Source organism: Panthera leo, chromosome F3 (genome assembly GCF_018350215.1).
Source record: "Panthera leo isolate Ple1 chromosome F3, P.leo_Ple1_pat1.1, whole genome shotgun sequence".
Lineage (NCBI taxonomy): Eukaryota > Metazoa > Chordata > Mammalia > Carnivora > Felidae > Panthera > Panthera leo.
The window spans coordinates 1,329,569-1,342,785 of NC_056696.1; the positions used below are offsets into that span (position 1 = coordinate 1,329,569).

The 13,217-nt window shown below is 63.2% G+C and overlaps 1 protein-coding gene across 1 annotated transcript in view; it reads left to right on the forward strand.

The window, feature by feature from the left end:
• Nucleotides 1–13,217, forward strand: part of CAPN2 (calpain 2) — a 39,590-nt gene that overhangs the window by 13,250 nt on the left and 13,123 nt on the right. Inside the window, exons 3-10 of the mRNA XM_042926274.1 lie at nt 4,429–4,547; nt 5,776–5,909; nt 6,656–6,824; nt 7,841–7,924; nt 9,526–9,611; nt 10,146–10,220; nt 10,675–10,835; nt 12,338–12,507. Of these exons, the coding sequence (XP_042782208.1) occupies nt 4,429–4,547; nt 5,776–5,909; nt 6,656–6,824; nt 7,841–7,924; nt 9,526–9,611; nt 10,146–10,220; nt 10,675–10,835; nt 12,338–12,507 (998 nt within the window). The remainder of the gene's footprint in view (nt 1–4,428; nt 4,548–5,775; nt 5,910–6,655; nt 6,825–7,840; nt 7,925–9,525; nt 9,612–10,145; nt 10,221–10,674; nt 10,836–12,337; nt 12,508–13,217) is intronic.

Sequence of the window (13,217 nt, forward strand, 5' to 3'; positions counted from 1 at the left end):
GGCGTGTCCTACGCATGTTCTGTGCCCTGCTCTGGTTTACGCGACCTCTCGGAGGCTGGTCCGTGTCCCCAGAGAACATCGTCGCTCCACTCTGTGGACGGATGACCAGGACTCTAGGAAATGACTTATCACCGTCCTTGGTTCACGTGAGCGTGTCCGTGGACGACTCCTGCACCTGGGATTTCGGGGGCACGCACTCCACGTGGTGTGACTGCTCATGGACAGGCGCGAGTGGGTCTCCCCCGGCCCCTCCGGGACCACAGGACCTTACTGTGCGATCTGACAGGTGGAAGTGGTTCAGGGGAACTTCCCTTTATATTTCTTTTATGACGAGTGACGGGAGCACCCTTCAACATTTGGGGTTTTTAAATTTTTTTAAATGATCTCTGTGCCCAGTGTGGGGCTCGAACTCACGACCCCAAAATGAACAGCCACTGCTCCACCAACTGAGCCGGCCAGGCGCCCTGAATATGGCCGAGACACTGGTTTTTCCTTTCTCCGTCAACTGCTTATATCTTTGTCCATTTTTCTATGGAGCTTTCATTTCATCATTTACTAGAAATCTTTCTTTTTTTTTTTTTTTAACATTTTATTTTTGAGACAGAGAGAGACAGAGCATGAACGGGGGAGGGTCAGAGAGAGAGGGAGACACAGAATCCGAAACAGGCTCCAGGCTCCGAGCAGTCAGCCCAGAGCCCGACGCGGGGCTCGAACCCACATACCGCGAGATTGTGACCTGAGCCAAAGTTGGACGCCCAACCGACTGAGCCACCCAGGCGCCCCTAGAAATCTTTCTATATAACGTCTCGTCTGGGATCTGAATAATAGATATTTTTGCTTGTTACTTTCTTAGTTTGACTTGATCATGATATTTTTACCATGTAGACTTTTTTCTTTTTACTTTAGCGTCGTTAAATGTGTCATATAAAAAGTTTATGGCTTCAGGGGCGCCTGCTGGCTCTGTTGGAGCGCATGGCTCTTGTTCATGAGTCCAAGCCCCACGTTGGAGGTGGAGATTACTTAAAAAAATAAAAAACTCTTTAAAGAAAAAAGCTTATGGCTTCCAGGTTACAAGTCGATAACATGTCTTCACTGGAATTCTCCTGTTGTCTTTTCCAGAATGTCCATGGATTTATAAAAATATCGTATTTGTAGGGGCGCCTGGGTGGTTCAGTTGGTTGAGCATCTTACTTCAGCTCAGGTCATGATCTCGAGGTTCGTGAGTTCGAGCCCCATGTCGGGCTCTGTGCTGGCAGTCAGAGCCTGGAGCCTGCTTCAGATTCTGTGTCTCCCTCTCTCTCTGCCCCTCCCCGCTTACGCTCTGTCTCACTCAAAAATGAACAAATGTTAAAATTTTTTTTTTAAATATATGGTATAAATACATAGGCAATAAATATATAAATAAAACAAATGGCTCGTTTGGGTGTCTGGGTGGCTCAGTCGGTTGAGCATCGACTTCAGCTCAGGTCATGATTCACAGTTCGTGAGTTCAAGCCCCGCGTCGGGCTCTGTGCTGACAGCGCGGAGCCTGGAGCCTGCTTCAGATTCTGTGACTCCTTCTCTCTCTGCCCCTCTGCCTCTCACGCTCTGTCTCTCTCTGTCTCTCTCTCAAAAATAAATAAACCTTAAAACAAATGGCTCGATTTACCATATTGACATATCAACTACGTCAATAACGTATTAGAATACATACTTACAATGTGAACATTATTTCATTTAGAATTTATTCCTGTGACAAGATGAGCTAGAACTTGATTTTTATGTTTTGGATGGCCACTCCGCTGTCCCGGTCCCACGTGGGTCCCCTAGTGGGGCCCCTGATGAGAGGCGTTTCGGGTCTTCGGCTGTGAAATGCTCTGACCTGTTTCCTCCTGTTTGCTGTGCTCCTGGTGCTGTTGTCTGCAGGGTGCCATGACAGGCCACCGTCCCGTGGCCTCCGTGACTTACGCTGCAGCGGGCAGGCGACGCGTTTCAGGATCTCACGGGCGCATGGTGTCAGGTGTTAAGATACGATGTAGGATTTCAGGGAGCTGCTGGCTTGTTACCCCATAGTTTTAAGTTTAGGCTGCGGTTGGGTATTTCTATTGTGGTCTCTGCTGCATTAAAGGAATCAGACCCTCTTAACCAAAAGAAATCTCTGGCAAGGCTCGGGTTTTAAACAAAACCTGGGATTTGATTTAGAGGATTTGCTTCCGAGACCGGCTGGCTGTCTGGTATACAGGCCCCCGAGCTTCGGTTTTTCATCCCCAAAAGGTGACGCTAACGTGGGTAATCGCCCCGTAAGACTTACACAGAAACGGTGCAGCGAGTTCTCCGTAAACTGCACTGATCCAGAATGCTGACTGCGCTCGCTGCTCACTGCTGTTAAGAGCCTGAGCTGGAAGGGGAGCCTCTCTGCCCCTTGTGGGATCTTCTGGGACCTTCCAGACGTGTGACCTGAAGCAAGGAAGTCGACCTCTCAAAGCCGCAGGTCTGCCGTCCAGAAAACACTCTGGGTTGACACGCCTTCCGGAGGAGACCAGCTACATCGGAATAGCCCGGCATAAGAGCGCTGTCTCCAGAGGGCAGGGGGCACTGGGGCCTTGCTCCCCCCCCCCCCCAGGGTGGCCAGGGGAGACCTGGAGGAAGAAAACCGGAAGCCACAGAACACGGCCACTGATTCCCGGGATGTGGCAAGAGCCTTCGGATCTGGTGGCGAGCGGTAATCTGAGCTGGGTGTGCGGTCAGCACTGACCTAGATGTCAGGCTACAGACACCAAAAGGCAGCACGGTCACCTGGAGCCAGTCCTCCCCGCACCCAGTCACGTCCCAGAACAGAGCGCCGTCAGCCGGGACCTCTGAGCGGCCCTGCCCCTCGGGGCCCGGTGGCCACCCTGAGTCCCCAGTCCCACAGACCCGGCGGCTTGTCTAAGGGGGCTCAGGGACTCAAGGGGGCTGTGCAGGAAATGTGGGAGCTCTGGCTTCGGTCCCTGGGCTCCCCACACGTGGGCCCCTGCTGTCCACGAGCCCGTCTGCCTCCACGTGTCGACAGACCCAATTCAAGCACCACGGAGAGTCCCAGAAAATCTCACGCTCTCTCAAGAAGAGTGAGAGTCACAGGCACGTCCAGGCTTCCACAGATGTGGCAATGGCCCTGCGGCTCCTGGGGAGTGGCCGGCACATAGGAGGGTCTCAGCTGCCCTGGTGCTCAGGGAAACGGGGGTGATCAACTCATGTGCCAGGAAAGTCCAAGGCAGGTCGGGCTGCAGGTACGGCTTGATCCAGGGTCTGCAGGGCTGCTGGCAGGACTTTCCATCCCCGGCCCCTCTTCCTCCGAGTTGGCCTGGTTCTCGGACTGCCCGTCCCACAGTAGCAGCGGACTGTACGTCACCGAGCAGACTCACGGGGCACCTGTCCACTCTCGCCGACGCACCAGTGAAGGTCAAGGCACGTTTCCCGAGCCGACCCCCTCAGCCGGGCCGCCTCCTGGAATCGGGGCAGGGTCTGCACTGCCAACACCTCGCAGACTGAGCGTGCAGGGCAGCTGGAGTCTCAGAGGGACGCGGGCTCCCAGGAGGAGAGCGGTGGCCACGAGGTCCCCAGCACCCCCACACCCCCAGCCGAAGGAGCAAGAGGATGCATTTGCCTCCCGTTGGTGGCGGACACTCCCTGCAGAGCCGCTGGCACGCCGTCACTTCCGAGCGCCAGCGGGAGAGTCTCGTCGAAGAACTGTCAGGGCGCATTCTCGATGGGCTGCTCCTGTCACTATCCAGCCCGGACCCCCCCCCCCAGGCTGCTCCTGTCACTGTCCTGGGAGGGGGCAGGAGCGTGCCCACGCCTGTAGGAGGAGGGTCAGCCGGCCGCAGCCTTTGGGGGGAGAATGTGAGCCCCCACCACGCACTGTCACAGCCGACCACGTAGGACGGTCGCGGTGCTTGTGTGCCGAGCACCTGCCATGGGTGCCGGGTGTGTGGCAGCTCGCGCATGTGCTCCCGTGATGCCTCGGTCACCCGTGGGCCACGGGAAGGGCCCGTCCCACCGTCCCCACTCTTGTGTCCCGCACGGTGCCCTCCCATGCCCCAGAAGTGACTGCCATGTGCCCTCGGCCCCCGCGCCCGCTTCAGCCAGGCACCCACACCTGCCCCACTCACGACCTGCCAGCCCCGCCTCCCCACCCGACCCCGTCCCTCTGTCTCCCCCCTCTACCCTGTCCTCTGCTGCCCAAGCCCAGCGGTGAGTCCCGCGCTCCCACAAGCGTCTGCGTCCTCACACCAGAGGGGGCCGGGGCGGGGGGCCGGGCTGGGAGGGCTTCCCCCTCCAAACTGCCCCTCAGTGGGGACTGTCCACACCAGCCCGTCCTTGGCTTCAAGCTCCCAGAGGGGGCACATGGTGTCTGATGTCCTCCTGGTACTGAGACCCCCCGCTTGGAGCTCTGTGCTGTGTTCACAGGTGACTGCTGGCTGCTGGCGGCCATCGCTTCCCTCACCTTGAACGAAGAGATCCTGGCCCGAGTTGTCCCCCTAAACCAGAGTTTCCAGGAAAACTATGCTGGGATCTTCCACTTCCAGGTGACTTAGCAGGTGGCTCAAGTTTCTCTCAGCAGGTGCTGGGGGCTAAGGACAGTGCTGGGGACTAAGGACAGGTCCTGGGGGGCTAAGGACAGTCCTGGGGACTAAGGACAGTCCTGGGGGCCAGGAATGGGTCCTGGGAGCTAAGGACAGGTGCTGGGGGCCAGGAATGGGTCCTGGGGGCTAAGGACAGGTGCTGGGGGCCAGGAATGGGTGCTGAGGACTAAGGACAGGTCCTGGGGGCCAGGAATGGGTCCTAAGGACTAATGGCAGGTCCTGGGAGCTAAGGGCAGGTGCTGGGGGCTAAGGACAGGTCCTGGGGACTAAGGACAGGTCCTGGGGGCCAGGAATGGGTCCTGGGGGCTAAGGACAGGTGCTGGGGGCCAGGAATGGGTCCTGGGGGCTAAGGACAGGTCCTGGGGGCCAGGAATGGGTCCTAGGGACTAAGGACAGGTCCTGGGGGCTAAGGACAGTGCTGGGGACTAAAGACAGGTCCTGGGGGCCAGGAATGGGTCCTGGGGACTAAGGACAGGTGCTGGGGGCCAGGAATGGGTCCTAAGGACTAATGGCAGGTCCTAGGGGCTAAGGGCAGGTGCTGGGGGCCAAGGACAGGTCCTGGGGGCTAAGGACAGGTGCTGGGGGACAGGAATGGATCCTAGGGACTAAGGACAGGTCCTGGGGGCTAAGGGCAGGTGCTGAGGGCCAGGAATGGGTCCTGGTGTCTAAGGACAAGTGCTGGGGGCTAGGAACAGGTCCTGGACGCTGGAACAGATCCCCTGGCTTGGTCAAGTTTATCAGACCCCAGTGTTTGGCGACTCCTAGGACACGCTGTTCTACAAAGGACTTTGAGAGACTGCAGGAACTCCCTGGCCTGCCCCTGACGGGGACCCAGAGAGGATAGCAGCGGGGAACCTCTAGGGACTTCTGTGGAGGGAGGTAAAGCAGGGTGCTCAGGAAGGAATCCCCAAGTTCTAGTAAAGGGACACAATGGCGAGGTGCTGCTTGGCGTGCTCCTTCGATGCTGGTGAAGGAGAGCACGAGGTGGGGAAGAATGGGGGGGGGGGCGGGCTCAGAGGGAAGGACGTGGGCCGTGCCCTCTGTTCCTCAGCGAGGACCCGCCTCCCGGGATGGGCTGGCGGAGCCTGTGCCGAGGGGCCGCCGAGGCCCGGGGTCCCCTGCTGGCCCCCCCAGCACCCCCTCCAGCACCCCCGTGTCTGTGCGCCCGCAGTTCTGGCAGTACGGCGAGTGGGTGGACGTGGTCGTGGACGACAGGCTGCCCACCAAGGACGGGGAGCTGCTGTTCGTGCACTCGGCAGAGGGCAGCGAGTTCTGGAGCGCCCTGCTGGAGAAGGCCTATGCCAAGTGAGCAACCCTGCCCCCCGACCGCCCCGGCTTCTGGGGAGAGCAGGTGGTGTTCAAGGACCACCTCGAGCAGGAGTCGCGTTCTACACAAGGACCGCTTTGGCCAGAACTGGGCTCGCGGGCTGCCGGCCACACCGCGCCCCGATACCCCACGGTGATGGCCCTTCCCGACGCTGTGCGCTGGGACGGGCTGTGGCGCCCAGGGCTGGCTCGGGAAGGACCCGCTTCCCTCGCGGGTCACTGCCGGGTCATGTCACATTTTCATCAGCCCGGGGCAGCACGGTTTCTGCCGGTGTGTACCCGCCGCAGGCAGGACACAAGGGTGCGGAGTCCACGGACGAGGGACCCGTCCCCTGCGGCCCCTGTGGGGAGGAGGGCCGGGGTCCCCACGGCCGGCTGGGAGAACCGCTTCTCAGTCGCGGGTCCAGACGGCGCAGCCGGAAGCCGCGGGCCACCACAGGGCCGTCAGGTGCAGCGTGGGGCGCTCTGCGTGTAGAGGTGCTCTCGTCACTTCCCTGTGGCCTGTGTTGAGCTGTAGATGCCCAACAGCCCCTGAGCAGGCTGTCCTCGCCGTCAGGACGGACAGACAGTCCGTGTGGGAGGTCGGACCTTCCACCCCCGAGGTTCTAGGAGATTTTCGGGCGGCCACGTGGGGGGGAATCCGAGCGGAGGGTCCCTGGAGCTGCCCACAAGGGAGGCCTGGGGCAGCCGGGGACACAGGGGCAGCGGCTTCCGTCTCCCCTCAGGGTCAACGGCTGCTATGAGGCGCTCTCGGGCGGCGCCACCACGGAGGGCTTCGAGGACTTCACCGGGGGCATCGCCGAGTGGTACGAGCTGAGGAAGGCCCCTCCCAACCTGTTCAAGATCATCCAGAAGGCTCTACAGAAAGGCTCCCTCCTGGGCTGCTCCATCGACGTGAGTCCGGGCCCCTCCCTGCCTGCTCTGGCTGTTGGGAGCCCAGCCCCTTCAGCACGGCGTGCGCATCACCTGGATGGGTGGCCACCGCCAGGCTGTCTGCGGGCCGCTGGTGGGCGAGGGCGTGGCCAGCCTGGACCACAGGTTCCCCGAGGCCCCCACCCCTCGGCAGGTCTCAGGGGCCGGACCATGTCCAGACTCCTGCCCCCCGCAGCCTCCCCTGCGCTGCCTCGGGGCCCAGGGGCCTGGGGGGGGTGCTGCAGGAGGCATCGGGGGGGACATCTCATGGCGGCCTTGCCGCACGGCCCCCAGAGGAAGGCAGGGTCGCCCTGCGTCCCGTCCCCAGGCCTCTTCCAGGCCGAGCCCACTCTGGAGCCCGGTGCTGCCGCGGGCTTGTTCCCTGCGGGGACAGACGTGAGAAGCCCCCACTCTCGGGGCCCAAGTCTCTGGGCAACTTGCTAGAAAACAAACTCCTACCCAGCAAATTTGAAGACCTAATTGGCCTCACTAAGCGGTTCGTGAATCAGGCGTCTCCCCATCCAGCCGGGGGAGGGGGGGCAGGGGGGCGGGGGAGGGAGGCGTCCGCGGAGCTGCACCAAGTGGAAAGGACCCTGACTTCGCCCGCACACCGTGTTGGGGCAGAAGACCCTCCTCTCGGCCCCTCTGCCTGGTCACCAACACAGCAGCCCCCCTTCCGCCCAGTGGTTGAGGTTGGGGGGCTGAGGAGGTGCTAACACAACAGGGCACATCAGCAGCCACGGCAAACAGCTGTCCTCCTGGGAGCAGCGGGCTGGGCCACCAGGGCCTCCAGCACCCTGAGGGCGTGCCCTCTCCCGTGCCCCCTGCAGAGGGCTGTGAGCGCCCCTCCGCTGGGCTCCCCAGGCCTGCTCCGTCCACAGGCAGCCGGGAGGTTGTCCTCCCCCAGGCCCGGGGGGCGGGGGTTTGGTGGAGGGACTGGAGGGAGCAGGGGTGAGGGCGAGGCCGCTGCGTCCACCTGATTCCTCCCCTGTCTCCAGATCACCAGCATGGCGGACTCGGAGGCCATCACCTTCCAGAAGCTGGTGAAGGGGCATGCGTACTCAGTCACCGGGGCGGAGGAGGTGAGGCGGCCGGGGTTTTCGGGGACGTCGTGTCCCTGACGCAGCAGTTGGCCTGGCTGGGCGGGTGGTCACCAGGAGGAGGGGGGGCGGCCTCATTCCCGCGGCCCAGCTGCCAGGCCTCAGATCCCTGAAGCCGAGGGAGCCTGGGCGGGGCGGCCGGCTGGTGTCCCCTCTCGGCCGGGTCCCGCCCTCCCGCTGTGCTTGTTTAGACTCACTTTGCCCCTGGGACCGGCTACTGCACGCGCAGAGTGGTGTAGACCCTTCAGAGTGCTTTTGTGTCTGACCTCACAACAATGTTAGCGCCCAACTTCCTGTTCAGATTGGACGGCCTCTGGCCAGCGGCCTGGGCAACTTCTCCTAAACCCCCACCCCTCTGTACCCCCAAGCTGGAGGCCGTGATGACACACACCATAGGGCTGTGCCGCTGCCTGTGGTCCCCATCTGCCCACCGACCCCCGTCTGCCCGCGGTCCCCGTCTGCCCACCGACCCCCGCTGCCCACGTTCCCCCGTCTGCCCGTGGCCCCCACTGCCCGGGTCCCCGTCTGCCCGTGGTCCCCGTCTGCCCGCCGACCCCCGCTGCCCATGGTCCCCCATCTGCCCACGGGCCCCCACTGCCCGCGTCCCTGTCTGCCCACGGTTCCCGTCTGCCCACTGACGCCCGCTGCCCGTGGTCCCGCGTCTGCCCGCGGGCCCCCACTGCCCGGGTCCCCGTCTACCCACTGACGCCCGCTGCCCGTGGTCCCGCGTCTGCCCGTGGGCCCCCACTGCCCGGGTCCCCGTCTGCCCGCAGTCCCCATCTGCCCACGCAGCGTCACTAGAAACAGGACAGCCCCACTGCCACGTACAAACCCCATGTCGTCTGACTTGTCCGGGGCTCCGTTTCTTTTAAACCCGGGACTTTTATTCTATTCTCCATCCACCACCCCCCACGCATCCGTTGTTTTATTTTGAAAAAGCTCAAGTCTGTGGAAAAGTTGCAAGAACAGTGTGACGCCCGCCCCAGTGCGGTTTCCCCAGACTCGACACCTAGGGTTCTGCACACGTCCTCCCTCCCTGTGCTGCTTTCCGAGCCGCGTGGAAGGAAGTGTCAGACGCCATCACGCTTTGCCCCCGAATACTTCCACGGCCACCTCCCACGAGTGAGGACACTCTGTCACGTAATGCCATCTCCGTTCCCACGCCAACGAAAATAAACATCCACCCGGCAGCGGCATCTGACACAGGGTTCATGTTACGTGTTCCCAGCTGCTACAAAACACCCTTTGTAGAAACACCGCCCCCCCACCCCCACCCCGGGATTCACTGGAGATCCAGGCGGCGCACCTGCTTCTCAGCACCTTGTTTCTGCGACAGGTCGGGAGGCGCCGGGGGCTCCCGAGACCACAGCACAGTGAAGCTGAGGTTCGGGGTCAAAGACCCGGGTCCTCCCACAGCCGGCCCCTGGAGGGGTCTGGGGTCCAGCCCTTCTCCCTTTTCTGACCCCCTTGTAACATGGACCCCACCCCTCCTGGCTCGTGGAGAAGGGGCCTTGGGCCCGAGCGCGTCCAGGCCCGGCTGGAGCTCAGTGTCCCCCCTGCCCCTCCCTGTGCCCCGTCTGCAGGTAGAGAGTGGGGGGAGCCTGCAGAAGCTGATCCGCATCCGAAACCCCTGGGGAGAGGTGGAGTGGACGGGCCGGTGGAATGACAAGTGAGGAGAGGAGGCTGCGGGCAGGGGGAGGCCGGAGGCAGGCGGCTGTGCAGGAGCAGGGCCCCGGGGTCACAGGGCCGTGCACCCTCAGGCAGGTGCCCCTCTAGGGGCCACCAGCACATCCCAGCGGTCTGGCGCCCTCGTCCAAGCCGGCGCTCCTGCCGTGAGCTCGAGGTCCACGCCTCCCTGGCTCAGCGTCCCCGCTGGCAGGCCCCGGGGGAGAACACAGGTTCCCGGGCAGGCGCCACAGCGGGGCTGCGGCCAGGTCAGGCCAGGTGCCTGCAGGTCAGCGACACCTTGGATTTTCTGTTCCCGTTAAAACGGGGCTGTGTGGTCCTGGCTGCCAATGCCGCCCCGTCTCCCCCCGGATTGGCTGTCTTCTTCCCACCACCGTCCAGGGCGACATCTGGCCTCACCCCCTCTGTCCCTGCGGCTCCTGGCCCTCGAGTGTGTCCCCAGGGCCTCCACTGGGGTCCTGGGGACACATCCTCGCCGGCACTGGTGCTAACGCCCTCCCGTCACATGGTTTTCCAGCTGCCCCAACTGGAACAGCGTCGACCCAGAGGTGAGGGAGAGGCTGACCAGACGGCACGAAGACGGAGAGTTCTGGTAAGCTTGCTGGAGGGGTCTGCCGGTGGGCTGTAGCGGGACATTAGGGAGACGGGGGCCGTGGGATCTGCTCCCATCGTTTCAAATTCACCGTAAGACCCTGAATGGAACCATTCGTCCCTCTCAACAAGGGGGTGGCACAACCCCTCAGAAAGCAGGAGGGAGTCCTGCAGGCGTGTCCAGATCCCGACAGAAACCCGAAGGACGGGGCCGTTCTCCCAACCAGTTCTGAGTTGTCCCCACACTCAAGAACCAGGCCTTTCGAGAGCAGGGCTGGGCCCGCGGGTTCACCGGTGGGCAGTGCCCAACGCGGCCCAGCGGGAAAGAGCTGGAATCCGCGCCTGCTGGCCGCTCTGCCGGCCCTCACCGGCTCCTGGGCTGGCCTCGGGCGGAAGGTCAGGGTTCGGCAGCGTGCCCTCCCGTGACCGGGGCGCCCTCCCCCTGCCTCCGCCAGGATGTCGTTCGGTGACTTTCTGAGGCACTATTCTCGCCTGGAGATTTGCAACCTGACCCCCGACACCCTCACCAGTGAGTCCTACAAGAAGTGGAAGCTCACCAAGGTGGACGGGACCTGGAGGCGGGGCTCCACCGCGGGAGGCTGCAGGAACTACCCGAGTAAGGCTGCCCGCCGGGCCCTCGTCTGCGCTCACCTGGCCCCTGCCCGGCCACACCCCACACGCGGCCTCCCCAGCCCTAGGTTCCCCTGGGCCGTGGCCCCCACCACACCCCGTGAGGCCGAGCGTGGTCCTAGCTCAGGCCCACGGGCCACTTCGTCCACGTGAAGCCCAGGCAGCCCCGCCCTGCAGGGACCTCGCCCACGGGGCCGCTGCACACCCGGGCCCCAACCGTCGCCCGCAGCCCTCTTGCGCACTCGGGCCCGGCTCAGACGGGGTCCCCGGTCCCTCCCTCGTTGACCCCCGACCTTCTGCCTTGTGGCCCAGGGCTCCCCTCCCCCCGAGCCGCAGAAATTGAGTCGGTGTGATATGACACATCGGGCCTGGGGACCATCCCAAGTGGTGTATGTGCATTTGACCCCGTCCGTCTTCACGAGCCTCCACGGTGGGCACACTGCTGTCCTCTTCATCTTCAAGACGAGGGGACCGCCGCTTGGAGAGGTTAAGTGGCCTCACGGTACCCCTCACGGGGACGTGACGCAGGCAGTCTGACCGTGGAGGCCACGTGATGGTCGTGTGCCGATTCTCCACTGATGGGGAGACTGGGCTCCCGTGGCAACCCGGGCCACGGACAGGTGGTGGGACCTCGAGTTCTGGTGCTTTCAGTCCTTCCCCTCCAGCCTCCAGCCACCAAGTGGCGGTTTCAGAGGTGCTGGGGAGGCCGTCTGCCCCTGACAAGCCGCTCGCTGGATGCGGGGCCGGCAAATCTCTCAGGGGCCAGATGGGAAACATCTGGGGCTTGGTGAGCGTCAGTTTCTACTGCTTTTCCGTCAGCTCCGCTGCTGTCACCCGAAGGCCACCAGGCCTTCAACAACATGGCCGTGTTGTCATAAAGCTTTATTTACAAAAACAGGCGGCCAGGGGCCCTCTGAGCTGTAGTTTGCTGACCCCTGCACCAGATGATGCCTTTATTTCCCCAACAAAGAGTTTATCCTGTTAGGTGGGCAAGGGGAGTTGTTCTCAGATGTGAACGAGTCTCCAGGCCTTCCATAAGTGGACGACTTTGGAACTGGGGGGCGGGGGGGGGGGCAGACACACCCTGGGGTGGACAACGGGACACAGAAGAAGAGGCAGGAATTGTGCACAGGATGTTCCTCCCTCGGGGTTCACAGAGGGCGTGCGGGAGCGTGTGCCCCACAGCGCCCCAGCCCGGCCAGCTGGGCCTGGGGCGGGACAGGGGCTGCAGGGGCTCAGCCCTAACGCCCTGTTCCCGAGTGACAAAGACGAGCCAGCCTGAGGGCGGGTGAGAGAACCGTGCGAGGGAGTTTCTGACGTGGGTCCCCGTGGTCCCCAGGCACGTGCCGGCCGGCTCTCTCCATAGCCCCCCAGCACCCGCCCACCTGCCCACCCGTCTTTATGGGGCTCCCTCCCCCTCCCCGTGCGCACCTGCGGGGGCAGGGGCGGCCCCGAGTCCTCAGTGACCCGGCCCCTCTCTGGCCGCAGACACGTTCTGGATGAACCCTCAGTACCTGATCAAGCTGGAGGAGGAGGACGAGGACCAGGAGGACGGCGAGAGCGGGTGCACCTTCCTGGTGGGCCTCATCCAGAAGCACCGGCGGCGACAGAGGAAGATGGGGGAGGACATGCACACCATCGGCTTCGGCATCTATGAGGTGGGGGCAGCACGGGCCGCCCCCTTCCCTGCTCTCAGCCTCGGGGGACGGCCCTCCCCACGGGCACGGTGGGCCCCGGGGCCCCGCCGGGAGGCCGGGCCAGGGAAAGCAGGGCTTTTACAGCAAAACTCTGTGTGCGAGACGTGGCGGCCGGGCCGGGCCGGCGCGAGGAGACGCCCCGAGGTCCCTGCAGCTGGTCCGTGTCCCCGGAGGTGCCTAGGGCTTGCCTAGGCCCCACAGCCGCTTTGGGGACAGTCTACTCTTTTTAGAGGCCTCCCGCCTCTTCTGAGACACCCCCCGCCAACTAGGCCTGGTGCTCTGCTTGGCCCGCCGACCTCCAGGCCTAGAACAGAGCCCCCACAGGGGACACCTCGGGCAGGAACCGCTCCAGCGTCCGGCTGGGACCAGCTCAGGACCGGGAACGCGAGCTCTGTGCTGCCCGCAGGGGCTTCATTTCCAACCAAGTCAAAGCAAGGCCCGGCTCTGCCTCCCACCATGCCCGCCCCACTCCTCCCTGCAGCACGGCCCAGAGCCGCTCGGATGAGGAGGGGCGGTCCCCACATTCAGGGAAACCGCCGTGGTGGGGAGGGCAGCATGCCGCTGGTGGAGGTCATAGGTCAGACGCTCACTCATCGCTGGCAACGTGGCGCCCGTAACAGGACCCCGCCTGTAGAGTGGGTCACCTGCCGTCGTTGCAGGCGTGCACATGA